Raw genomic sequence first — 27,824 nt, forward strand, 5'->3', positions numbered from 1 at the left:
TATCAATACTGACTGCACTTTACATCCCACTGCCTTATCCCTGCCTAGTTTTTGTTGCTGTTGTTGATTTTATAGTATTGTTTTTTATTGGTATGTCTGCTGTACTTGATATTTGCAGTTTTGTTTGGGACCTCAAGTACTTAATTTCATTCTTGTCATGTACCCTGCTTGTTTTTGGAATGACAATAAATGATCCTTGATCCTTGATCCTTGACAAATTGTAATGATTTTGTAAGCCACAGAAGCAGAACATTATAAGGTGTCTGCTTCAACCAAAAATTCAAAATTGAAAATAGAGGGATACTGATCATATATTGTGAAATCTTTGGTAGTAAATGGTTTGTTGCAATGTAAATGTGGGTCAATTGTGGCAAATGGGCCAAACATTAAACATCATTGGGATGGTTCTGTATGTAAAAATATTCCTTAGCAGTTTGCCATTGTATTAAACATCCTTAGCAATCAAAATAAGCAAGAATACTGCAACCATTACTTTGTCAAAAAGACAAAGCAAAGCAGAGTTTTTCTTCGTCAAGGAAAAATATCAATATCCTCTCAATATTGCCCAACACTGTAGTTTTTACTGCGCTCAAGTCACACTGATTAAACCAATATACTGGCATGGCTACGCATCAGTGGGCCTAACATTCAGAATCACTGGCATGGTCCTTTAATCACAAAATATGGAATACAGTTACAAATTGATGCATCTAACAGTGTGAGGATCTTTGTTTGGGGATGTTCCTTTAAATAATTTGGAAGTGTTGAGTTCAGTCAAGTTTTAAAAAGCTGTTCACACATGAATGTGTAAAGGAGCATGAAAGTGAGGTCTTCTATCTGCCATCTTTGTTGTATGTACCTTTTCTGTGGTTTCTAGTGATCAACAATGGATCGGTCTAAACAGCTGCTCTTGGCTACGCTGGAGAACCTGGCAGAGTCGGAGCTCGAGACTTTCCAGTTTCATTTGAAGCAGAATGCACTGCCTGGCTTTGATGCCATCAGTGAGAGCCAGCTGGGTCATGCTGACAGGCTTGATACAGTGGAGCTGATGGTTCAGACTTACAGGCCTGATGGAGCTCTGAAGATGGCAGTGGAGATTCTGAGGCAGATGAGCAGGAATGATCTGTTGGAGAAAATTCAAGCAGAGTCCATGACAGGTAATTGTTACTGATTCTGTGGTACATTTGACATTAACTACAGTTCAGAGTTCCAGTAAGTGTGGGCTGCTTTTAATTTACATTATATTTCTTATCTATCTTTCTGAAAACATTAACTGGTAACACTTTACAATAAGAGTACAACAATTAACGTTAGTTAACATTAGTTAATGCCATAATGGTAAATTAACTGTTAGTTAATGATTATTATGGCATTTACTAATGTTAATAATATCTACAATAACCCTTAAATAACATATAAACTAATACCTTAGCATGAACAGCATTAGTACATGATTCTTAGACACATTAGTTAACGGTTAGTTAACTGTTAATGTTCATTACCTGCTACTTAATGTTTATTACGGCATTAACTAACATTAATTGTTGTATTCTTATTGTAAAGTGTTACCCATTAACTTCAGTTAACCCCTTTAACCCGACCTAACTGATGACTATGTCTCTTTCAGGAGATATCAGCGCCAGGCCAAAGAAAAGATCAGTTTCCTCTTTTCAATCGCCGGCTGCCTCTTCCCATCTTAACATCCATGCTCAGACAGGAGGCCAGGTTATTGCCCCAGCAATCACTGGCTGTTGTATTGAGGGAGCTGTTAATATCCAGGTTACTCTGACCTCTCCGGAAAAGGGTGAACAATATTATATTTACATTGTCATCTTGAATTCACAGTGTAACCCTGTATGTCCTAAGGACAGACCAATATATCAGTTTGTCAGTATTGGCCTTTGGTAAATGTTGGATGTTGCCCAGTCAGTATTGTCTATGTATAACATGAGGGAGATTAATATTTCCTTAAACATTATCCATCTAACTGTTCAGTGACAGTTCCTTATCATTGAATAAGTACAGCATATACTTTAATGAGCTGCTTAGGTGTTAATGAATTTCATTAATTTGTCTTTCAGTGCATATGTTAAATGTCTCATGATGACCAAAAAGCTGTTTTGAAGGAATTTTTAGCTTGACAAAAATACAGTTCTGGAACAATTGGTAATTTCTGGCATTGCAGTAGTCAAATTCAGCAATTAGCATCCTCAGTCTAAAAATATTAGCTGTGGTACTGCAGAGAGTCACTGGTGAAATCTTAGTATGTACATCATGTACCCGGATAACTGAATATCATGAAATAGGTCTCACTGATTGTAAAATAAGCAAGCATGTTTCATTATGAATTAGAATGTGCAAAATATGGCAGCATATCAGTGTACTGACTGTTCTCTAGAGCTCATGAATATACAGCAGAGTACATGATTAGAGTCATACAGACTCTGTACATAAATATCTAATCTTAAATATATCTATCATGAATATAAACTACTCCAATTTATATTGATAATTTTTAACTTCACTTTTTTTAACTTTTACATTAAAACACATTCTATGGTTTGATTGGTGCTTTGTTTAAAAAAAAAAAAATCTACAGGTACCCTTCTAGTTGTATTTACAGTTAAAAAGAAATTGTGACAAATTTGGAAGTTTTCATCACTACAGAAAAGAGTACCATAAATATGTTTATGATTTTAATTAAGCTGATCTGATTTTTAGGACATTATTTCAAGCACTGTTTTTTTTGTCCTAACTCAAATCTGTGTATTTTCCCAAATTCTTGGTAACAAAAGAATGTTTTTTACACTGACAGGTGTTTCAGATGAAGATGTTGCTGTCTATCAACGCACACTCCAGTCTTACCTACAGGACAAATTTAAGTGCATTCGTGAGGGTTTGCCAAAGCAAGGGAAAAGGACACTCCTCAATGAGATCTATACAGAACTGTACATCACAGAGGGAGACAGTGGAGAGGTCAACATTGAACATGAGGTTAGACAGATTGAATTAGCGTGCAAAAGAAAACCAGTGAGACTTGAGACACCAATCAAATGTGTAGACATTTTTAAACCTGCGCCTGGAGAAGACATGCCACTCAGAACTGTCCTCACAAAGGGAGTCGCTGGTATCGGAAAAACATTCTGTGTCTGCAAGTTCACTCTGGACTGGACCAAAGGAGAAACTAACCAAGACATCCATTTCACTTTCCCTCTTCTCTTTCGTGAGCTGAATCTGTTGAAGGGGGAGAAGTTTCGTTTTGTGGAGCTAGTTCATAAATGCATCCGAGAAACTAAATGCATTAAGGAAGAGGCCCTGAATCACATCTTCACCCACTTGCAGAATTCAGGAAACACAAACTATTCCAAAGCCAAGTACAGAGTTGTGTTTATCCTCGATGGTCTGGATGAGTGCCGACTTCATCTAGACTACACCGATCACGAAGCGAAGAGATGTGATGATATCACAGAGTCGAACTCAGTGGATGTGCTGCTATCAAACCTAATCAAAGGGAATCTGCTTCCTTCTGCTCGCCTCTGGATAACTTCCCGACCTGCAGCCGTCAGTCAGATTCCTGCTGAGTTTGTTGACAGAGTGACAGAAGTGAGAGGATTCAGTGACTGTCAGAAGGAGGAGTACTTCAGAAAGAGATTCAGTGACAATGCAAGGTTGGCCAGCAGAGTCATTTCACATATCAGGACGTCAAGGAGTCTCCACATTATGTGCCACATCCCAGTTTTCTGTTGGATCACTGCCACAGTCCTGGAGCAAATGTTGAAAAAAGACATGGAAGAGGAGATGCCCAAAACCTTAACAGAGATGTACACACACTTCCTTGAGTTTCAGCTGATACAGAGCCACGTGAAGTACCATGGTAGGGTTGAAAAGGTTGAGCACTGGGACACAGAAAGCAGTCAGATCATTCTGGCACTAGGAAAACTGGCTTTTGAACAGCTTGAGAGAGGAAATCTGATCTTCTATGAAACAGACCTGAAAGATTGTGGCATTAATGTCACATCAGCCTCAATCTATTCAGGACTGTTCACAGAGATCTTTAGAGAGGAGCGTGGGCTTCACCAAGTCAAAGCAGATCAGGACAAGATGTTCTGCTTTGTCCATCTGAGTATTCAGGAATTTATTGCTGCTCTTTATGTGTTCCTCACTTTTGTAAACAGTGGTGTCAATTTACTGGTACAACCACCATCAACAGCCATCAGTAGTGATCAGATGAACGCCACAGAAAATTTGAATGTGAACATACCATGGTATAGCCGCATCTTGCCAGGTATTTTCAAGACCAAGCAAGCAATCTCATCCCAAATTAAACCAGTTGAAAAACCTCAGCCAAGCATTTATCAGAGTGCTGTAGACAAGGCCATTCGAAGTCCAAATGGACACCTTGACCTTTTCCTCCGTTTCTTACTTGGCCTGTCATTAGAGTCAAACCAGACTTGCCTTCGAGGCCTGCTGACACAGTCTGGAACCAGCTCACAGATGAATAAAAAATCAGCTGAATACATAAAGAACATTATCAGACAGGCTCCCTCTCCCGAGAGATGCATCAATCTGTTCCACTGTCTGAATGAACTTAAGGACAGGTCTCTAGTGGAGGAGATCCAGGAGTACCTGAGAACAGGAAAGCTATCCAGACATGATCTCTCCCGTCTCAACTCATATTTGACACTAGGATGCCATGACAGTCAACGTCTCTCTGCTGGTCAGTGGTCAGCTTTGGTCTTCGTCCTGCTGACATCAGAAGAGGAGTTGGATGTGTTTGACCTTAAGAAATACTCGCCATCAGAGCACGCTTTTCTAAGGCTGTTGCCAATATTCAAAACCTCCACAATTGCATTGTAAGTTGGTCTGTTTCTATAAATCTTGTTGCCTAATTATATGTTTACATAAGCATGTTTATGTAATTGTGTTGCATATATTCTTACAGCAGAGAATCTCATATTCTTTTGATGAATCTTAACGCAGGCTGAGTGACTGCAGCCTCTCAGAGAAAAGCTGCGAAGCTTTGAATTCAGTTCTTTGGTCTGAGTCTTCAAGCCTGAGAGAGCTGGATCTAAGTAGCAATGACCTGCAGGATTCAGGAGTGATGCTGCTGTCTGTTGGGCTACAGAGTCCTCACTGTGTAGTGGAGACTCTAAGGTTAGTATGACTGCACTTGTAACTATTTTGGCTAGAGGAGGTGAAACAGAAACCTCTTAACATATTTCTGCCTCTCACAGGCTGGATTGCTGTAACCTCTCAGAGAGATGCTGTCAAGCTCTGGCCACGGTTCTGAGCTCCAACCCCTCAAGTCTGAGAAAACTGGACCTAAGCAACAACGACCTGAAGGATTTAGGAGTGATGCTGCTCTGTGATGGACTAGGGAATCCACACTGTGGACTGGAGGTTCTCAGGTTAGTGTTGCTGCACTTGTTACACAGTAGGTGTTATATAGAGGTGTAATGATACCTCAGTTTATTCAAGCGTCTAACAACATGAGCAAATGGCAAAACAATGCAGACTGCAAGTTGTACTAACGGGTGAAAGCCCTGATCAGTATATGGGGAGAATAAAGTAGCTACCTTGATTGCCTTATGTGCGCACTTTAACAAACAACATGCGGCTAGCTGAGCTGGAGTGTCCCTGCAGCGAGCAGGACGTGACAGGAAAATGGTCTCCACACAGTGGCTACACCAAAGCAGCAGTGACTGGAGGAGGCAGCCTTTCTCTCACAGGCAGAACGGGGGAGAGCTGTCCTCTGCTCTTAGGAGGAAAATGCTGTAAACATGAGGGAGGCGAATATAATCTGTCAGCAAGCAGGGGTTAAAATAGGTTAGCTAAATAACTTATTTTGATGTGATTGATCAGCATTTATACTGAAGTTAGCTTTCAGTGAGCTCTTGACTCGGCTGTTAGAAATCTATAATAAAAAATATATTACAGGTCTATAATAAAATCAGTGGTTAGACAAAAAAAAGTATTTAAAAAAATTCATTGCATTTGAGAGCGCAGGGCACCCACTGCACAGTGTTATGAAGACCAGATGAAAACACATTGGTTTGCATTGATTATGCCTCACAAATTAAAAAAATCCTTTTCAATCATAGTTTTTCTAATTTAAATTTTGTTAAAAATACTGTGAGAATAAAGAATCGTCCAGTGGGAAATCTAGTGCATACCGCACACAGGAAAGGTCAAAGCAAAGCTTAAGAGTCAGCTGCAATATCAATTATCTCTTAATGGCATGTTATTTGTAAATGTGAAATAAAACCTCTTCCTGTTCATGTTCATTTCAGGCTGAATGAGTGTCAGCTGACACATGAATGCTGTGCAGCTCTGGCTTCAGTACTAAGCGCCAACTCCTCCAGCCTGAGGAAACTCGACATGAGTAACAATGACCTGCTGGATATAGGAGTTAAATTACTCTGCACTGGGCTGGAGACACCACACTGTAGACTGGATACTCTCAGGTCAGTATGAGAATTGTATTTGTAGCATTTGTATTTGTCAATAGCTCCTCCAGTGACAGACTGTGTTGATCCTTCCTTCCAGTGGCTGTCAGACTTTATAATCAGAGCTGCTCCCAGTAGAACATTTGCACATGCGCATACATAGACATTAAATCCATCTGTGCAATCTTATCTTAAGAAAATACAATAGGGTGAAAAACCATCTTTGGACATCTGTTGCCGTTGTTTTCTGGGGCTCAACCACTGAATGAAGTCAGCTTGAGGGTTACACAGTCTGTAGATGAAGCAATTGGGCGAGTTACACTTTCTTTCACTTTTTATCACCTGAAAACCGAGTATCATCACTGGATGATCTGAATAAAATCAACATTACTTCATCGGAGTTGCTTGTAAAAATGTATGAAATAATTTCTTACTTTGTACAATTTGTTTGAATTACAACAAAGCAAGATAACCCTCGGCTAAATTATTGAGTATTGCAATGTCTTTAAGAGCCAATAAATCCTGGTTGTGCCTTTCTTCAGTCTTTCCAAAAGATGGCGCCAACTTTCCATGTCTGCGAGGTGCTCAGCAGACAGTTCTTGCCACTTTACAGCAGGAAGGTCTTGCCAAAAAGACAGCAACAAGAACAGAAATGAATCTCCACTTTTGCTGTATACCAGCCATGGCCTGCTCTTCTCCTATTTCTCATCGTCATACAGAGGTTCTTAGGGTTAGGGTTAGGGTTAGGGTTAACCCTAGGGTCATTTTTAGGTAACATCATACCTTTGAGCAAACTTTGTCAACACCCTAGACTTAAGACTTTGTATTAGATTTGTCCAGGGTGCTGGGTCATCTTCCAGTTAATTTTGTCAGGATCCAGGGTACCCACATTTTGATGCTGTGGGTGGTTAAAACATCAGCAACATCACAGCCATCACTGCTGCCCTGCTCCTTTATGTTATTACTTGGCCGTGACTGTTCTCTCCACCTCAAATTGCACAGCGTAACATTCATTGGTATTGTTGTTGCCAGCTGCAGGGGTGAGGCAAACATCCCATTTACTGAAGCAAGTTTGTTTTAACTTTTTTCTTTGAAACAACACGTACTATAATGTATGGTAGCTCAAAGGAAAGTATGCCGCAAAATCAAGCAGAATAATGAAATCACTGTAGCCTGAAGAGTGTAGATATTGTACCTTAAGACGCAATTCTTATTGTAAGAAGATGAGGTGTATTTTTCATAACTTGATTTTTATCCTACACACCCGTCCACAAAAATATAGACAATGGAGTAAAATGCTCTTATATTTTGGGTTATGATGGGGTAAAACAGAACTCCAGAGGCATTATTAAGTTCTGTTCTTTTGAGAACTGAGTGGCATTCATCATTCTTTACCGCCTTTGAATCTCTTCTAACCTGATCAAATAATGTGTCTAAACTGACCTGATATTGTGATTCTTGTGAGCCCACTGGCTGCCGGGTCCCAAGGCAGTCACTTACCTCGGCCTAATGGTAAAACCTCTTCGTGTTGTTAGAATAACCTGGTCAAGCCTGCTGACCTTATTCCAGTTTTTTTGTTTGTTTGTTTGTTTGTTTGTTTGTTTTGTTTTGTTTTTTTCAAAAAGACCAAACAAAGAATTTATTTTCTCTGTTTCTTCCATATTACAGTAATTGTGACACCTTGGTATAATTAGCATAAATCATTAATGGGGTCTTTGAAGAGTGATTGGTAGCTGCCTTGCCAAATTAAGATTACATTTTCCATATACACTCTGTTACTCTCCTTCAGTCAAACATTTTCTCTTTGCTTGTATTGAAGAGCGTTTACATCCTCATTAGTCTCATCCTCGACCTTCTACCACTTGTGGCTCTTTTGTGCCGTAAAGCAGTCCAGCAGATTACACATAACATATCATGTTATGTGTAATGAACATACGATTCTTGAATTGAAACTGAATTGAATTCTTCAGTCATGTTTTGTCTCGTGTGCTTGTGTTTATAGACTTTCAGGTTGTCTGGTCACCACAGCGAGCTGCATGCCTCTGACCATGGCTATCAGCACTTCCCAACTGAAAGAGCTTGATCTGAGCTATAATCACCTGGGAGATACAGCACTGCAGCTGCTCTCTCTTGCACATTGGACCCCATGCTTTAGACTGGAGACTCTAAGGTACGCAGAGGCTTGCAGATACAGTACAGAGCATGGACACCAGAGTCGAGCCCTTTGGGACCCGACAGGACCCAATGGGTTGGGTTGGGCTTGTACAAAAGTTTAGAAATTATGTTCAGGTCTGGGTCGGGTCATATCGGTGTTATTTTAGTGAAACTTTAGTGTGGAAAAAAATAAAATGATGAACCTACTGTCTGTTCTGGGCAGTTTTCTGCACAGTACTGGTTTATGTAACATCACTGAAGGCAACATGTAGGCTGTTTCAGGCGTTAAATGTAACCTAGTGATGAGGACAAGCAAAATCTGAGACTTCAGGTCAGGTGCGGACACAAAAAAGAGGGATGGGTTCAGACAAAAATATATGTCCCTATGCGCATTCTAATACGGTGTGTTAGTATGTGTGTTTATGTGTGACAGTTCAAAGCTTCTCTCCTTCTCAATACAGTGTTGACCATTGCGGGGGTGCATACTTAAAACCAGGACTAAAGAAATGTAAGTTTTGGTCCATCAGTTCTTTTTCATATTCCTTTTCCTTCCACTTTCATTTTCAAATTATTCTCTAGATTATACAATAAATCTTTAAAATGAAATAAGCAGCATCCCACTTCTACTGATGCATAAATGAATACAAAATAGAAAATGGCTTGTGAGGCATTAACACAGCATGCTGAGTAAGTTAGTAAAATGACAGAAGAAGCAGGGTGCACAATTGCTGCTATGTTTGTGTCACTGTTCAGCAACATAAACATAATAAATAATTAAAAAAAAAAAACCATAACTCTAAACACCACAGTTTTATACAGATCTGCTTGTTCACCTGACCAAATCACTGGTATTTGTATTAAATTAAGAACTCCATGGTGCTAAAATCAGAATTTGATATGGTTTAGAATGAAATGTTAAAAATCCCACAATTACTTGCTTTTTCATGCTTGCAGGAACACTGATGTTATGCAGCTATAAATATGGATTTTTATACACACAACCATGAACAACCATAGCTATAAACAGAAATAGAACTGAACTGAACTAAACTGAACTGAACTATGACCTACCATGAATGCTGCAGGACACTAAACAATCAGTTAACTTTCAAGATGACTGATCCAGTATCATTTGCCAGAAAATAGTACCAGATGCTGCAAGTTTCCCTTAAAATGAAATTGACAAAAAAACAAAACCAAAACAAAACAAAAACAGGGAACTATACAACCCAGTACTCTACCAAAATTGAATTTTACTTTCAGTTAGGGTTTAGTGTATTGATGCCCATGGATCTAAATTACAGAAAATGATCAGAAGCGCAACAACAGTGACGCTGTCATGTGTCCTATTTTGGATATTTTTTCCCTTCTCAGATGGCTGTAAACTCACACTGGACCCCACCACAGCAACCTGGCCCCTCCTCTTTGACGACACGTTCAGACTTGTAGCGTGTGAGAAAGAGGAGTCTGTGCCTTTTCGTACTCTCCCAGAGAAGCTACTTACGACAACACAGGTCCTATGTAGACAGGGCCTGACTGAGCGCTGTTACTGGGAAGTAGCGTGGAAAGCGGGGGCTGGCGTCGGGCTGACGTACAGAAGTGTTGCCAGGAGAAGACTGGACGGTGGAGGCAATGACTTTGAGTTGGGAAACAATAATAAGTCCTGGCTACTGCTCTGCGGTCCTGGCAGCTACAACGCCAGGCACAACAGGAAAACCACCAAGATATCTGTCAGCCCCTCTGGCTCCGACAGAGTAGGAGTGTACCTGGACTGGCATGGCGGCACTGTGTCCTTCTACAAAGTTGCTCCAAACAAACTGACCCAGCTACATACCTTCCACTCCACCTTCACTGAGCCCCTCTACCCTGGCTTTGTCTTCTGGGAGAAAGATAACGCAGTGTATCTATGTTAAAGGTAGGCTCCAGTAGAGTGTTGAGAGCTGAGAGGGTATACTGTGGCAGATTTTGACATTGGCGGGGACATAAAAGTGCTCCAAGGCGGCGCCCCTGAAAGTTGATGTTTTTTGCATTTATGACTGCAATTTCACATCATGTACAGCTGATCAAATAAACAAGCAAACGATCATAATCAGAAAAAATAAAAACTATTCAGGGATTGACATTAATGTTTATACTGCATATCTGAATATCTATAAAGACTTCAAGTATTTAATAATTCTGTAATGTTGTAAGTTAAAGGCAATTAAAGAAAGACAAGCAGGCAATTTAACAAAGTTCTGATTTAAACGCCCCATGGGTGAACCATTTATACAGATCATCATAACCCTAACATTTGTCACAATGCTGAATCTAACTGTTAGCTCAAAGCCAAGGAACCCAAGTGTGAGAAGGGCTCATGTGCCATGTAGATCCAAGAGTCTGCAGGTTTTCATCCAGGCTCTTCAAATATGAGGAAATGTGTCAATGAGGAAGGAAATATTAAAATGCCTTTAATGTAGAAATTACAGATTGTGTAGATTACAGAAACTTAACCAAAGGGAAACTTTTTGGATCCATCAGCTGCATATATTAAAATTGTCTCAATGGGGATATAGGTTCTCTCTTTTTATTTTCAAAACCTATCTAGGGGTACCTATGTTCCATTCACAATGCTCATATATATATATTTTTTTTCTGTGTAATCGCTTGTATTTTTTTTTTTTTTTCTGTGTTTGTTATGATATTCTCTGGATCATGTGATTGCCTTTTGTTGTTTGTTGGAACTACATAGGTGAGGCAGTACCTGTATTGTCTTTTCAAAGCCCTGACGAAGACCGACAGTGGTCGAGGCAAGCTGGCTTTTTTAATGATTGGCTGCTGAAAGTGGGCACTATCACACTTAATCCAATCAGAACAGAGCTAGTCTTGCTATGGCTCGGACTCGATATCTGTGATATGGCAGTGAAAGAAAGAACCGCAGCAGTGTTTCTAAGCATGGACACAGAATGCATCAGGTAATCTGTGGTGACAGGTCTCCAGAGTACAGCAATATTCTTTTTTTTTTTTTAATTTTTATTTATTTATTTATTATTTTTGGTCTTCCATAGTTTGCCTGGAATGGGCCACCTTGATATTCCTGAGTGAAATGCTTGATTTTTGTACTTCTGTTTGGTTTCTTGCAGTTTCTATTTGAGGAAACTGAAGCTTGTCTCCTACGTCACTGTAATGTCAAATGTAAATATAACTGCAACATACATGGATTCTGTTTTAAGCTATATTTGTTCTTTGACAAATATGACCAGTGGATGGCAGCACAACCCTGTACATGTTTGTATTAAAACTACTGACAAAAACTCTGTGATAATGTCTGCTGTGTGGGTGTGGGTGTGGGTGTGGGTGGGTGGGTGTGTAATTAATCATAATCAGGTAAATTAAGCAACAGCAGCAATTGCTTGTAATGTTTGTATTTTGTTGATTGTCATATTTTCACTCCAGAAGATTTTATTTTTTAGCTACTTTGTTTTTCTTAGTTTTGTCTCAGTTGGCTTTCATAGTTATAGGGATACTGAGAGGTAGAGATAGGGAGAATGAAAGGTGGAGAATAATAAACAAGAGTGTAGCAGGGTTTAGGGTTTGGGCTGGTGTTTGTGTGTGTATAAACATGAGACTGAACACATTTCATGCGCAAGTTCCAGGAAACGTGGTCAGAATCTGAAGGCTGAGTCATGGTCAATCGATGGTTATCAAATCATGCAAGGAAATACCATACATAATAATTCTATTCAGCTTGATGGCCTTCTTGTAAACCATCGACATCACCTTATCTAGGGTTAAAGAGCTGTCGACCAGAAAATAATCCCTGAAAAACCGGCTCCTGAGAAATTCAAGTTTTTCACCTGGCAGCAGCAGCGAATACATACTGCAGAAATCAGCTGTTGCTCGTTTCTGAATGGACTTCTTGTTGTTGAGCTGATCAAATAGCACCAACTCAGTGCCACTGTTCAAAGCCAATTCACACATCAAACAATGGCCTGTATTTACCGAGCGTCTCAGAGTGGGAGCGCTGACCTCTAATCACTTTCTTTTGAAGACCGATTCTACGTCAGTGCCGGGTCTAAATTTAAATGAATCTCGATAGGATTAATATTTGCATGCACCAAAGGATTTGAGAAATGTCTTATTGTTTTGTTTTTGTTTTTTTTTTAAATATACTGTGCATGAGTCATGCCACTTGAATGCAGTAATATTGTACTGGCAGTTGAATTCCAAGTGGATAGGAAGTCAAGTGTTCAAACGTGGCCCCTCATTGAGATACTGCCCCTGTTTCCAATGATATTTCCTGTGATAACATTGTATGAGCCAGTCCTCAGAATGACACTGATTCTGATTGTCTCATGGGGGAAAAAAACAAAACAAAACAAGGAATGGAAGAATCACAGCTGAGAAATTTCCAGCATGCCCACAGAGACAGGGGCCTTGAAAGGCTTTGTCTGGCTACATAGAAAACAATTCACCTTATGCATCCTGGTGACTCAGCTATGACCACATACTCTAAATACCACAGATTCACTGAGAATGACATTTAGAGTATATATGTACAGAATCACATTTTTCTACCTCTTACCCTCTACGGTATCTTGTGATGCTGTCTTAGAGAATTGGCCATCTGTTCATTAAAGGTCATAATTTATCAGTAGGAGCACAGCAGGTGGTGACTCTGCATCTCTGTGTTTGAGACCTGTTTTATTTTAAATAGTTTAACTGATAACCATCTCAGATGTTTTGCTTTTACAGATGCATTCGTGATTCTGATGGCGTTTTGCAGCCGTTTTGTACCCATATCAGACATATCAGACATATCCTATGCCAAATAGGCTGGCTCTGTTTGAGATGGGTGCACACAGAGTCATTGTTTGAAGTTTTAACTCGCATGTTAACAGTATTTCCCCTTCCTTAGGCCTAAGATAGCCCACAGGAAGAGGAACAGGAAAAAGGGAGTATGGTTGGATGCGTGGGAGAGTTTGTAATATTCCCTGAAACTTATTTAACTTATTTCACGTGTGACGCCAATATGATTCATTGTCATTGTAACAGGTGCTCTTATTAAAAATAGATGATGAAACAAAGACAGCAGTAAATAAGTCAACAGAGACCATGATGTGCCCCATGAATAGTCTTTGTCTTTATTTTTATTTTATTTAAACTTGAAAATCATTGAGGACAAAGCCGCTATGTACAATGACAAGCAGAAATAAAATAATAAAAATAGAGGACAAAGAGGAGCAATCAGTCAAACCTAACACATAAATACATTTAATAAAAAAAAAAATGCAACATTCAAATAAATTAAAACAGGTGCAAACGGGAGGCAAAAAGTTCAAGATTATGGATTTAAAATGGCCCTGTTTGTGGACCAGTGCTGAATATTAGCGTAAACACACATCATTTCGTCCAAAGTGGGCCAGAAAAGGTGATGGACAGGTGAACGAACAGACTGAGAGAGTCCAGAGGTTCTTCTTTGATAAAATAAACCAACAAAATACCAACATTTTTTTTTCTGGTTGGAGCCAAAGTATTTGACGCTGGGAATCAAACACTGACACAGGAACCAACACGATTTTTTGGCCCTTTACAGTCTTCTCCTTTCGATATCTGATCTGAAGGGGTGTTAACTGATGAGGACCAAGCAGCTCAGCTCTGGAGGGCTCAGTGCCTTGCTCAAAGGCAAGTCGATCGTAGCTTTTAAAGGAAGGCAGGATGTTGAGACTTGAACAGACGACCAGTGGCATTACAAGTGCCATTTATTTTCAAGCGAAGGGGTTTTGCAAGAGCAGGAATCAGTTCAGTCTTTGCAACGTATTCACATGCGGCTCACCCAATCAGTGGAGGTTATCTTACGCAATCAATGAGACACGATGTTATCTTGTTGTAGACGATCGATTGTAGTGGAATAGCAGTTAATTTTAGTAAAGTGTTTAAATTATCCTTCAAACCCGTTCAACACTCCATATTCTGCAGTAAAATTTGTGGATTTAATAACAAGAAAATGTTGATACTGCTCAACCCTGATCACTGACTCATTTACCTCTTAATTAGGGTTCAGCTGATACGAGCTTTTGAAGGCTGATATCAACACCAATAATTCTGGACTGAACATTGGTGACTTTTGTTATTTTGTGTTGATATTACATATCATCAAATTTTACCATTTCAATGCAAAAAGCAAAAAAACAAAAACAAAAAAAAACACCTCACCAAAATACAAATATTTAGCATTTCTCCCACATTTTGATGGTTGTCACCTCACCAGTGAAACACAGGACAATACTGCAAGTGCTTATTCATAAATAATTGCGTAAATTGTTACCAAAATGAATTATCACAATCAGTTCCAGGGTAAAGTCTTCCTACAGACAACCAGTGTAGCCTTGATCGGCTCGACAATAATTATGTAATGTTAGTAAAACTGCATTATATCCAATTTATACCATGGTCTGGGTGAATACTCGATTCTGATTGGCTGCAGAGTGTCCGTAAAAAAGTGTTGTAGGACACCTATAAAAAAGTTCCGGTCAAATAGCCTGATTGTTCTAAATTATTGCGCCGGCTCAACAGAAACTCAGAACATACATTAACATACATTATTTCACAGTTTATTTATCACAACGGCAAGACAGTAGACAAAACATGAGTGATTTTGTAGTTTCCTTCAACCTATTTGGTGAATTTGATCATTTTGAAGACTGGGATGCAGCAGAAGAGAAAGAGAGAAGAGAATATAAGAAGGAGATGCAACACAAGGAGGTGACACCGGAGGAATTGAACAATTTAGAGGATGACAAATAAATAAATAAATTTATAACGCACTTTACATCAAATAAATGATCTCAAAGTGCAAAGACAAGGTGAACACAAAGAAAACCACGAAGTGGGCAGTTCAAATATTAAGAGACTTCCTGGCTCAGAAAAACATGGACATCAACTTTGAGAGCTACACTGCCACTACTCTCAATGACATTTTCCGACTGTTTTTATGCCTCTGTCCAGTCGACTAAGGAAGGAGGAGAATACAGTGTTGCCAGTTTGAGGAGTTTGAGAGCCGGCATTAATCGCCACTTAAGGGTGTTTTCACACATATTTGGGTCGACTCAATATACAATGTATCAATTTTCAACTGGAGCGGCTCGGTTTCACATATGCTTTTTATCGCCGTACCAAGTCCACCGTTCTACAGAATGGAGCGTCATGTATCCATGGCAACCAGACGGAATGACGTGTGTAGCACCATTCCATCCAGAAAAGAAGGTTGAAATGAAGCCTCAAGATCAGTGGTGTAGTCTACGTGATACGCAGGTATATGCCGTATATTCACTAGAAAAGGTCCCGAATTTCCGTATAACCACTTAAAAATGTGTAAAGATACGTATCAGTATGTTTTTTTGACATAACATTCACTTTCCCGTTCATGAAGTCGCCTTCTTTGTGCTGCGAAGCGGGCTCTTTTTGACCATAGGGGCTTCCGTCAGGCGTGACGTTTCGGGGGACACTACAGCTGGAGCTAAAGTTAACGCTTCAGAAAGGGAGCCTGTGTGTGTGTGTGTGTGTGTGTGTGCGTGTGCGTGTGCGTGTGCGCGTGCGCATACCCACTAGAATAAACTAGACTACACCACTGCTCAAGATGTAGCCTAAACAGAACACATGTGAATGATGGAGACTCAACAGCAACGCCGTCTGATATGCCTAACGTCAGGGACGGTTTTTGCTATGGGCAGTGTGGGCAACCGCCCAGGGCGCACGAGGAAAAAAAAAATCGCCAGTTTTGTAGACTACCATATTGACCTGCATAAAAGATGACCCTAATTTTAAGACGACCCCTCTTTTTCAAGACCCTCTTTTGGAAAAATACTTTTTATATGGATAAAATCTTGTTTGAATAAAACAAGATTGTTTTATTCAAACTGATGCTGATCACCTGATGCTGACCGCGGCATCAGGCGAGCCGGCCGCGGCACCAACTGGAACCGTGCCCACTCGGTCAGGTCTGCCGGATCTGACAGGTGAGCGGCCTGACGCCGGCCAGTGCCGCGGCCGGATCACCTGATGCCGACTGATGGTGCCCCGGTGCTGCGGCCGACTGGTGCCGCAGGGCCTGAGAGGGGGTTGGAGTAGTAACATGAAAGGGTGCAAGCCGGTAATGTTGCTTAGGGTGGCAACATAGGCAGAACCGCCACTGCCTAACGTTACTGCTTTTGGCAGTAACGCATATAGTTTGTCTCGTTCAGTGCCAGGAAGTTAGAACGTTCGACTTTGAAAATGAGGCACAGCTGCGTGTGGAGAACAATGTTTTCTTGCACTGGACACGGCAAATGCGAATGATTGTAAAATAACAATGTTGTCCTCTACCCCAGCCCAGCTAATTACGGGAGACTACATAGCCCAAACTTGTGGAGTACACCAGGCTTGGGCCGACCCCGGGTTCGCTGCGTGTTCACACCACTAGTTTGGTGCGCCGCACCGAACTACAGGGCTTGGTGTGCCACTCCGAGACCACCCCTTCCAGCCGATCTCGGTACGGCTGTTTAGATCAACCTCGGATGCGGCTAGTTGTGTTCAAACTACCCGCCCCGCACCAATTAGGCCAGCCTAGACAGTTAGGTCGACCTAAACACCCTGGGCTCTAGTTTCCCGGCGCAGCGCGGGGTGGCGCAGTGAGGCGAACCCCGCGCAGAGCTAGTTTCGACCGGCGAAACGGCAGAGGTGGACAGTGTCCAAGTTTCGCAGGCGGAGGTTCGCCGAGATGGGAGTGGCGGCGCAGCGGGGGGAGGTGCCGACAGATTCGGCTTGGCGCAGTGACAGTTTCGTGCCAAAAGGCTTCGCCGAGGTGCGCCAAAAGCTCGCCGTCTGAAACCACGTCTACTTTCAGCGCAAGGCGGAGCGGAGCCGGCGCAGTGGAAGTTTGGCTGACTGGCGCACATCACCAAAACCTCACAATCAGCACAAACGGTGCCAATCTCCTTTGATCTGACATCAGCTGTGACGGGACAGTTGATATGGAGATATATGTATGTGCTGATTGTGATCGTAGCATTGAATAGTGTTTTTTTCGGTATTTATTGCATCGTTCATGTGCCTGACATTCCGGGAGCCTGCCTGTGAGGTTTTGGTGACGTGTCCGCACTGCTCGCCAGTCTCCGCTCCGCGCCTGTCTCCTGAGCTCCGCTCCGCCTGCAGCAGTAGACCTCCATGTCAGCTGTGTAAACTTTCATTACGCCTTCACGCAGCGCATTTTAAAGGCAAGGACAGGGGCTCATTTGATTGGTTAAATGTGAATCGGCTGTGTCAAACCCACTCCATGCCTTCTCTCCTCCCCTCCGCCGGTAGGAGGGACGGCGGAGTCCTTGCGCCACCGAGAACGGCGTGCCAAACTTGGAAAATCCGCCTGGCCACACCCAGTTGGCGAAGCGCATCTGCGCTACGCCCCCACCTCGCTTGGTCTGCGAAACTAGAGCCCCCTATGTGTGAAAACAACCTGAGAGACGTCAACATCATTAGTGACACTGTGTTCAAGAGCAGTAATGCGGTTTTTAAGGCGATACTGAAGCGCTATGATACTTTTTATCACGTAACATAATGTTAAGCAATCATCTGACTTCCCTCCACTGATGAGGCCTAATATAACAGCTGCGGCCGACCAAGCTGCAGGTTCTGTGGCCAGATCCGGTTACCTTGGCAACGTGTCACAACGAGAGATATTAAATAGTCCACTCAGCCGCTTCTTGTGAAAAACTTACAATTTTAACGGTAAAAAACAACATTAACGTATTAATAATTGATTTAATATTTATTTCTTTCGTAAGTGACCATGGTATAAGCGGGATAATGCCCGACGTAACGCCCGACGGTTCACACCTCCGTGAAGTCCATTCATTTCTGATAATGGACACCTCGTCGGGCATCATCCCTTACATATTACAGGGAAGCCACACTGGAGTAGACTGGATCTGAGTGTTTGTATGTATTCTGATTCTGAAATTCTCTGAGAGTCATATTGTAGCAGCTAAATTATTGCTAAAGAGGGCAGAATGGACCTGGAATGTGCTTTTTTCCCCACATTCAAATTGTCAGGTTAAATATATGTTTCTTCTGCATGTGCTCATTCGGTCTGGATCTATTTGTGTTTACAGAGTGTCTGAAGAGGGGAATTGAAAACGTGTCTTTGAGTAACCACAGGATTTGTTGGCCGGTCATAAACACAGCAGGTGTTCATCCTGCATTGTCTCTCTCTCTCTCTCTCTCTCTCTCTCTCTCTCTCTCTCTCTCTCTCTCTCTCTCTCTCTCACACACACACACACACACACACACAGAAAGAGAGCAGGTGTTGTTTGTCATACGCTGTTAGTCCCAGTGTGTATTCTGCCCAATGTCATTCTTTGTGTCACAGATGACAAAACATGGTCAACAGCATTCCATAGATGTACAAATATACACACACACACACATCCATTCCAGAGAAAATTCCCAAAATTCCAGGATTTTTTCTTTTGTCTGTGTGTCATTTCCACACTTCCTCATGTAAGTGAGAACGGTCTCCTCTGTATGGACCTGAAAAGAACAATCCATCCTCAAAACACTTAAAAAAAAAAAAAAGAAAAGAAGCAGCTATTACTTATGTATATTCCATCCCCAGATCCATTTTATGTTTTTTTTTTTTTTTTTTTTTTTTTTTAAAATGTGAACAGTGAACATATAGTCAGTCCCTCAAAATCACAGAGCCAGAGCCATTGAGGGGGACTTCTTTCCGGCTAACATTCTAACAAATAATCCCCTTAATCCACTGTAAAAAAGGTTTAATATCACGTAACTGTGGTGCTTTCCAAAACTAAAGTACACATACAGTTACCGAGTACACATAAATAATAGTTTTACTCTGTATTTTTACAGCCCGATGGAGTAAAAAAAAAAAAAAAAAAAAAAGGTTCCTGAAAGGTTTCGTGAAATGGGTGAGACAGAGTGGAGCGGAGGAACAGAAGAAGCTAGACACAACATTACCTGACATCTTCAAATACTCTGAAGAAAATTATTATTTTTGTCCTCCAACATGCGTACATGTGTTCAGTGAAACAATCAAACAACAACAACAACTCAATCAGTCTAGTCTCGGTGGTGGCTGCTGCACCTCTGCTGTGGACTGATGCAGGAGGTGAAGAAGTTACTGGATCTTTCTGGATGTTGATAAGAATAATTCAGTTATAAACAGCAATTTGAGCAAAACTCCGTCCGTGTGCACTCGGCAGTCATACGTACGTTTTAGTTTGGGATGGTGACAATTGTAAAATGATGTTAAACCTTCTCTGAGTAGATTAAGGCACTTATTTTTCAGAATGTTAGCTGGGGGGAAGTCCACCTGAATGGCAGGAGGCTAACAGTTAGCATGTGAAGCATAAAGCCAGTATCCAGCACTCAGTAACAATGAGAGGAAGAGAGCACCACTACTGTCCTACACAACAACTGGGGGGAAGAGAAATAATATCACATTTTTCAAAATGGGTGAATTTTCCCTTTAAGGACAAGTAGGTGCATGAGGATGCAGCGGGGTAAAAAAAAAAAATTAATCACTAATTCTGCAAATAAACAGAGATGGGAGGATTTATATATTGTTGATTTAATGTTAATGTTTTTTTTTTTTTTTTTTTTTTTTTTTTTTTTGCATCAAAGTCTGGTGAAAGATTTAATTACTGTGTATAGCTATAATTAAAATGATGATTACCAGGCTCCATGTGTATGTAATGACTCCATCTGAATTTACTTCCATGTCACTAAAGTGGCTGAGACAAAGGAGAGAGCTGAGGGTGTCTTATCCAGAAAGAATAAAGACTTAGGCTTTATCCCCATTAAGGAAACACACAGGAATGTGTGTGTGTGTGTGTGTGTGTGTGCGTGTGTGTGTGTGTGTGTGTGTGTGTGTGTGTGTGTGTGTGTGTGTGTGTGTGTGTGTGTGAATCGCTGGGCTGGTTTCTCCCAGAGGATTACCCTGACAGGACCTGGCAAACAGGCCTGGGAAACAGGCTGAATAACACTCACACATACAGAGCATTAAGGCTCCAATGTGCAGCTGATGCATCACTCCACTCTGGGTGTGTTTGGTAAACACTGTGTTGAGAGAACATGTGGGTGGAGGCTGAGGTAACACAGCGATGCTTCCAGGTGAGCTGCAATACGATGGTGGTGCCGGGGCACTGGTGGTGGCAGAAATCAAGTGAATTTGCTCAGGTTTCAAAGGGTTAAATACATGGAATGACATGGCCATGACACAAAAAATATGTACAAGTGATTATTTTAACATTATGCTTTAATCGCACTACAATTCCATAATGACCATAAACCAACATATCATTTCATATCAGGGTCCTGAGGGCAAATTCACTTTGACCTTAATGAGAGTCAACTTGGAGGTCCAGAGCATGAAACAGTTTGAAAAGTCCTGTGTGTTGAAATTTCTGTTATGGCTCCATATCATATTTCTCCCTGAGTGATAAGAATAAGGGATGTTGTAATATCAGAGTCAGTGTCACCATGCCAATACCGATAGTTATCTCTTCTTGGCGCAAGGATACTACTATGTGGGAGCTTCCTGCAGATGCTACCTGTTGGATCATCTTTCCAGTTCAAATAGCAAAATAAGAAGAAAAGAGCTCTTTAATTTCCTCAATAAATAGGTACCAGGACTTGTTCTTTATATAGTTGTAATCCAGTTGATTTGGGTTTGTTTCTGTGCTGACAGTGTTATTTTGGAAGCTCGATGGAGGTGAATGGACAGACACAAACACAGTTTTCCAGCAGCCTAATGAACATATTATCACCACCATGTGACTCACAACGCCCTGGTAACTACACAAGCCAAGACCTGACCAAAACTCAGGTTCGCTTTAATGGAAATTTTGAAATTTATGAGAGGGGTGCACAGGAGGAAAACAGGGGAAGGTCATGCTTTTTTTTTTTTTTTTTTTTTTTTTTTTTTATTTAGTCTGAGGGAAGATGCACTGTTTTCAATATGTGTCCTGGGGGAGTTATACTATGGAATCAGATCTGTGGCAAAAAAAATCAAACAAAACTTCCTCAGTATCAAGCAAAAACACAAATTTGAGAAAGAGAAAAACAAACAAAAAAAGTCATCTCAAAAGTAAAACTTATAACTTGTAAAAAAAATTATCTGTGTAATCGAGCAAATTCGTGGCCTTTTACTTTTTTGATGATGATATGTTTTATTTGACATCTCCCCCTAATTCTCTCTCACTGATGAGACTTTTTCCTTTCGGCTTTGCGGCTCTGCTTCCAGCTCTCTGCTTTGCGCTGCCTAAATTTTTGTTTGCAATACTGGCAGAAGTTTTGTGTAATCCTTTTGGCACAAATCTGATTCCAGAACTTATACAAATTTGAATCAATGAAATTCAAAATAGTTTTTTTTTTTTTTTTTGAGTTCCTTCCATGACTAACCTCCTGGCCAAGTTGTTTGGTATAACCTGCTATTATCGCTGCATGAACCTCTGCATGCTTGAGTTAAAATAAAGCAAGAATACATGAAAGTTGAGCTTGAGATTATCGATAGGCTGCATTGAGTGTATTGTGATTCTAAAATGTTAACCAAAACTGCTAAATAAAGCAGACCAAATTGAGTAAAAATATTTTATTGTTATTATTATTATCATTGTTATTATTGTTGTTGTTGTTATTTTATGTACTGAACATTGTTTCACCAGCAAACATAGTAATGTGTGCTACGGTATGGTCAATCATATTTTCCCAATCACTTGGGGAGGGTCAGAAGGAGGGGCACAGCTTTTTATTTCATTAACATTATCACTAACTAGTCTAGATTCATCTAAGAGTGGACAGAAACATAAAAGAAACTCTGCCTGATGAAAATAAAATGACCTCTAATTCCAGGCTTTAGTGTTCCTGAATACTCACTCAGACCTTACAGAACTTTTTCAGACCTTTAGATTATTTCTTCTGTCTTCAGATTCTCGGTGGACATGGTGATTCACTGCAGACAGACTGAGGCACGTCATCAGCAGCCCCAGCTGCTGCAGGAATCGAACCTGTCACTTCTCAGATATAGTAGTATAGTCTTATAAACCACTAATCCATCCTGCCAACTTTTTTAAAAGCATTGTGTTCATGAAGCAGCAGTCACTATTCAGGGAGCCATGAATGCACAGTTATGGCTGAGCTTGATTGATTGAATTTATTAGACCCTTTGTATTTACAAAATAAATAAAAATCATCAGGGATAGCACAATAAAGCCTCGGGTTCTGTCACTTGGTCTCATGGTTTCACATTAACCCTGAACCTCCGTTGGAGCGTGTTGTTCCTCAGGTTTAGGTTATTTTCTGCTGCTTAAAGTGTTCATATTCTATTTTTCTATATTCCTTGTTTATAGTGTTTATATTGCTTGCTGCTATTTATTATCTGTTTATAATGTAAATTTGCTTCATATTTTGCTATCCACTTTGCTACTGTAATGCTGGAAATTTCCCCACTGTGGGACTAATAAAGGAATATCTTATCTTATCTTATCTTATCTTATTTCCATTGTGGCCCCTCAGGGCAGATGAAGGGGGACAATTTGGCAGCAACTCATACATTTATACATACAGTTTACATACATATCCCCATACATCTACATACACACTTCATTCACACAACTCTTTCATCAAAACTACACTCAACAATCATAAATATAATCATGGCGCTAAAAAGTGATAAATTACTATCTTTTTCCTCTGAACCAAGACTTCAGTGACTTTTTAAAATTACAAAAGCTGCTATTCATCTTTAATGTCCCAGGTAAACTATTCCACAGGGTTGTTGCACAATAAAGAAATGACTCTTTTCCCAGGTTGGTCTTTACCCTGGGGGGTACAAAGTCTGTTGCGCTGCCCCTTGTGGAATATGCATGAATTTCACTCACTCTGCAAAAATAATTTTTATAATATTTGGGAACATCTCCATAAACTATCCTGTGAACCATACAAAGCTGCATCTGAGATACTCGCGGCTCCACTTTCAGCCAGCCTACTCTTCACCTCCAGGTGAGTTCTCAGAAAGAGTTTCAGGATTAGCCTGACTAATTTGTTTTGGGTTGTCTGGAGTCTATTTTTTAGGTTCATATTTACACCATTATACCACGAACAGCATGCATAATCAAACTAAGGCTCCTGCAACAATTGTCATGGTTTTTTTCTTCCAAAATCCCTTATATTCTTGCCAGAAAACACACCCGCTGGTTAGGCTTTGGCAAGTACCTTTTGAGCCTGTTCCACCCCCCAATAAGTGGCGGTCTAAAACACAACCGAGGTAACACATCAGACATGTGCACACTGTACGGTTTATTGATGGTATCTGAGATTATTATGTTAAAGCCATGTGTTTGTGCTAAAGCCTGCAGCATCACACATTACACTTGTGTGCCAGCTTTTTGGACACGGATCCAAAACTTTGTCCTGATGCATTGCAGAAATAACATGTCTGGTAAGTGAAAAATTGATTCAACACTAATGAATCACCTACATCTATTAAAAAAAACAAAAAAAAACAGGGATGCTGTATGATGTAAACCAATGTCGCACCATGTTTAGGTCCAACAGATATTCAAAAACACTATCCAGATACGACTCATTGTAGCAGAGCTAATACTGCAAGCTGCCTCCAGCATGAAAGCAGAGGGTTCACATGAGGGCTCAGCTGGTTTAGCTTTTGATACTGACATTTTGGGAGTTAAGCTGCAGCTGATATTTTCTGTCACTGGGTGAATTTGATCATTTTCATACCCAAAATAGCCAAATGCTGAGTTTGGATAATTATAAATTGTCAAAATAGGAAAGTCTTTGCAATGGCATTTATAGTAGATCATGATGGGACACTGAAATTCTCCCCTGAAAGCCAGAGTAATGAACTTGTTTTGGGTAGTAAACAGCTTTTAAAGAGATATTCCCCCATTTTGAAAAATGTGTTTTTATTTCACTTCCCCCCTCGTTGCTATGTAGGACAGTGGTGGTGCGGTCTTCTTTGGGTTAGGGTTAGCCAATCAGAGGCTGAGCAGGGTCTTCCTAGACAGCATGCACGTCCAGTATGTCAATTTAGTCTCTCCTACTCAGTCACCGTGAAAAGAAGATAGTACCACTGCTGTGCCACATAGCAGCAAACAATCTGGTGGGGAAGTAAAATGATATCACATTTTTCAGAATGGGTGAACTTTCCTTTTAAAGCAGAAGTGTTAGTCAATTTTTTTTTTTTTTTTTTTTTTTACCACATTTGCTTCACTGCACACATTCACTACATTACTGCTGACCAGTTCTAAACCATGCCATGCTTTTATTTATTAATTTATTTTTTAATATTATGGAATATACTTTCAATCTCCCTGTCTTTTTTTTTTTTTTTTTTTTTTTTAATTCTGGCAATGTAAGGTTATTTGCTGCCCCTGCATTTCTGCCAGGATTTGATAGTCTTGGTCATTTGGATTTCGTTTGTAAAACAACCTTTTCTTCAGGGACTACTTTCTGGCAGAGGCATTTCATTCTGTTGTGTGGATTTCTGTGTGCAATGCTGCATTCATGTGCTGTTGATAAATCTGGAAAACCCAAATTCCCACTTACCTAGCTCGACTAATTATTGCAACATTTTTCAAGCCAGAGGATGCCAAAGCCACATCCTTGCCTTCACATTTGCTGATGGAGTTTGATTTTCTGACTGCTTGAATGCAATGCTGTTTGGCAGCAGTCCTGGATGCCATGGCTTCCCACCGGCATGTGAATGCACCAAAAGACATTACACTCTTCATTTACTGTAGCATTGACTGAATTGCAATGATGAAGCCCAGCTGACAAACATAAACATCAATGGGATGAAGTTGCATCTCTGCAAGATTTTTTGGACCGTACTGAGAAGAATGGACACAAATGTTTGCCCTGAGGGTACAGCAGGAGAAAGTGTAATAATGGGTTAAAACATGCAAAAACACCTGCCTCCGACAGGTTTTATTACAGGTTTTGTGTTCTGTTGAGTGAAATCCACCCTCCTCTCATTCAAATGATTCCTCTGGTCAGACATCTGATCTAAAAATAACAATAATGAAACCATGCTGACTCGCTGTGGTCAGGGAAGAACCACCATCATATCTGAGGTGGACCACATTGAATGGGCCACCTCTGATTTTTAATAAAAGATCAATATCAGCCCCATATATCAGTCTAGTTCATGTCAGCATGTGTATCCCACTGGATTCCTCTCCTTTTTGCTTTATTAGGAAGAATACATTGGGGGGAGAAACAAAAATGTGGGCAAGACGAACGCATAGCATTGGGAGTGCACAGTTTGCATTTGACCCACATGGATCCTCACGATCCATTCTGATCACTTTTTATCTAAAAAAATCACCGGTTTTCCAACTTTTTCTAGGGACGCGCTTTTTAAAATGACAAACCATCACAACTCAATTTAAATCACCCACAGTTATCCAACTTTATTTTGTTTTATCTTAAGAACAGTAGGTATTCCACACCCATGGCATAGCTCTGTGGCTTTCATCCAAATGAATAACTCACTGACAATACAGTTAGTGCTCCTGAAATCAAAAACAGATGTAGAACAGGGCAATAATGTCTTAATAAGTGTTTCTCTGGAGAAAAAAAAAAAAAAAAAAAAAAAAAAGTTCTGTCATTTTCAGTTAAACTCACATTTTTTTCATGCAATCTGCTCTATTTATCTATTTAGTTTCCCACTAGGTGCCTGTTAAATGGCCGAGGCCTTTTTTCATCAGTATAATAGGAACACATTCACAATGACTTAAGAGTTATTGAAATCAAAATGATCAAAACATAATGTTCTTCATGTACTGGTCTTCTCCCTCTGGTGCTCTCACCGTGTGCTCACAAAGCATTGTATCCAGCTCACAGCTCCAACTCAAGTTTCACTGTTGATATAATGACAAGATGGCTTAATGAGACAGGACACAGGTACCCACGACCAATATGGAATTTATAACTTAATTCTTTAATTTTTTTAACCACTAGAAATTGTCAACAAACAGCTTAGACCGCATGGGGTCTAAATTCCCGGTTCTTTCAGTGTTGCTCCAGTGTTATATTTTCAGCACCCCGACAATTTGTGTTTTTTTTTTTTTTTTAAATTTATACTGTGTGCTACATGCTTTAGCTAACGTTAGCTTACTTCCACCGTGACTGAGAGGGTGAACCAGACAACCTCCTCCACAGCTGATATTTTTACATAATTTAGGTCTGTGAAGCAGAACCTTAATGAACAGCATCGACATCACCTGTGTTTACCCTGCTGTTTCATGTCAAAATGGCAGCTGTGAAAAACGCGTTACATAAGCTCCTCCTTGTGGATGATATGTGTCCTGCAGGTATGGAGATCATTTTTGGCAGTTGGATTTTATGACCTGATTAAATCTCCACAACCCACTCTTCGGTCGCGACCCTGACTTTACCAAACACAGCATTAAATAAATCCAGAGAGTATGGTTTCCCTTCAGCACAGGGGTATTTCACCTCCACCTGATCTTGTTTCTACATCCTGCTATCTCAATGTTCATATCAAGTCCAGAGGAGTGAGGAGAGCAGCATGTGTGTGGGTGGGTGGTATGTATTAGGAATTTTAGGATCTGATACTGCACACATGGAGACTATATTGCGTTTTTGTCCCTGTGTAGGGCAGTGGTTCTCAACCTTTTTGGTGTCAGGGACCCCCAGCTTGATTCACATCGGGCCATGGACCCGTATTTCATAAGTCTCAGGGATATATATATAACTGTCTATACTGTAGATTTGCAGATTAACAGAATAGTAATTCTTATACATTCTCACATTGGGCTAACTTCTAGTGAATGAAAGTAGTGACATTTATCTGGGGTGACCCTTGAACCCCGTCAGGAACCTGTGGGTGTCCCCAGACCTCAGGTTGAAGGAACCCCCGTCGTACTCCACCCCTCCACACTGAGGTCAGAGTCACAGAACATAGACTTTCACCGCAACCAGCATATAGATACTGCATCTTACTGAGAGAATACTGTTGAAGACTGCACCAAGTACAGACAATGATGATCGCTCTTCACAATAAATCACTGTTCGTTGGTGCAGTCATTTTTGTTCACTTATTTGAGCTTTTATTTATTTCAGCTCGGGAAAATCCTGCTGTCAGAAGTGCTGGTTTCAATTGAAGTCGGCCTTTAATTTGTCCTGTGAGGGAAAAACTCCCCTCAG

General features: G+C 40.5%; 1 protein-coding gene across 1 annotated transcript; it reads left to right on the forward strand.

Annotated features, from left to right (window-relative positions):
• The first annotated feature begins 1,075 nt into the window (after positions 1–1,075).
• LOC115367732 (NACHT, LRR and PYD domains-containing protein 3-like) lies at positions 1,076–11,176 on the forward strand. Its single transcript, XM_030063639.1, has 11 exons — positions 1,076–1,157; positions 1,628–1,804; positions 2,816–4,191; positions 4,297–4,663; positions 4,715–4,853; positions 4,981–5,154; positions 5,235–5,408; positions 6,291–6,464; positions 8,449–8,616; positions 9,062–9,108; positions 9,975–11,176. Exons 1-11 carry the CDS (start codon positions 1,085–1,087, stop codon positions 10,511–10,513), a joined length of 3,408 nt encoding a protein of 1,135 aa, XP_029919499.1. The 5' UTR covers positions 1,076–1,084; the 3' UTR covers positions 10,514–11,176.
• Positions 11,177–27,824: the final 16,648 nt, after the last annotated feature.

Source organism: Myripristis murdjan, chromosome 1 (genome assembly GCF_902150065.1).
Source record: "Myripristis murdjan chromosome 1, fMyrMur1.1, whole genome shotgun sequence".
Taxonomy (NCBI): domain Eukaryota; kingdom Metazoa; phylum Chordata; class Actinopteri; order Holocentriformes; family Holocentridae; genus Myripristis; species Myripristis murdjan.

Excerpts from the sequence above, each read along its gene's own strand:
- LOC115367732 (XM_030063639.1), top strand. The coding sequence starts at position 1,085 with ATGGCAGTGGAGATTCTGAGGCAGATGAGCAGGAATGATCTGTTGGAG. Across the intron at positions 4,854-4,980 it reads AAAACCTCCACAATTGCATT|GCTGAGTGACTGCAGCCTCT; the intron begins GTAAGTTGGTCT and ends ATCTTAACGCAG. Across the intron at positions 5,409-6,290 it reads TGTGGACTGGAGGTTCTCAG|GCTGAATGAGTGTCAGCTGA; the intron begins GTTAGTGTTGCT and ends TGTTCATTTCAG.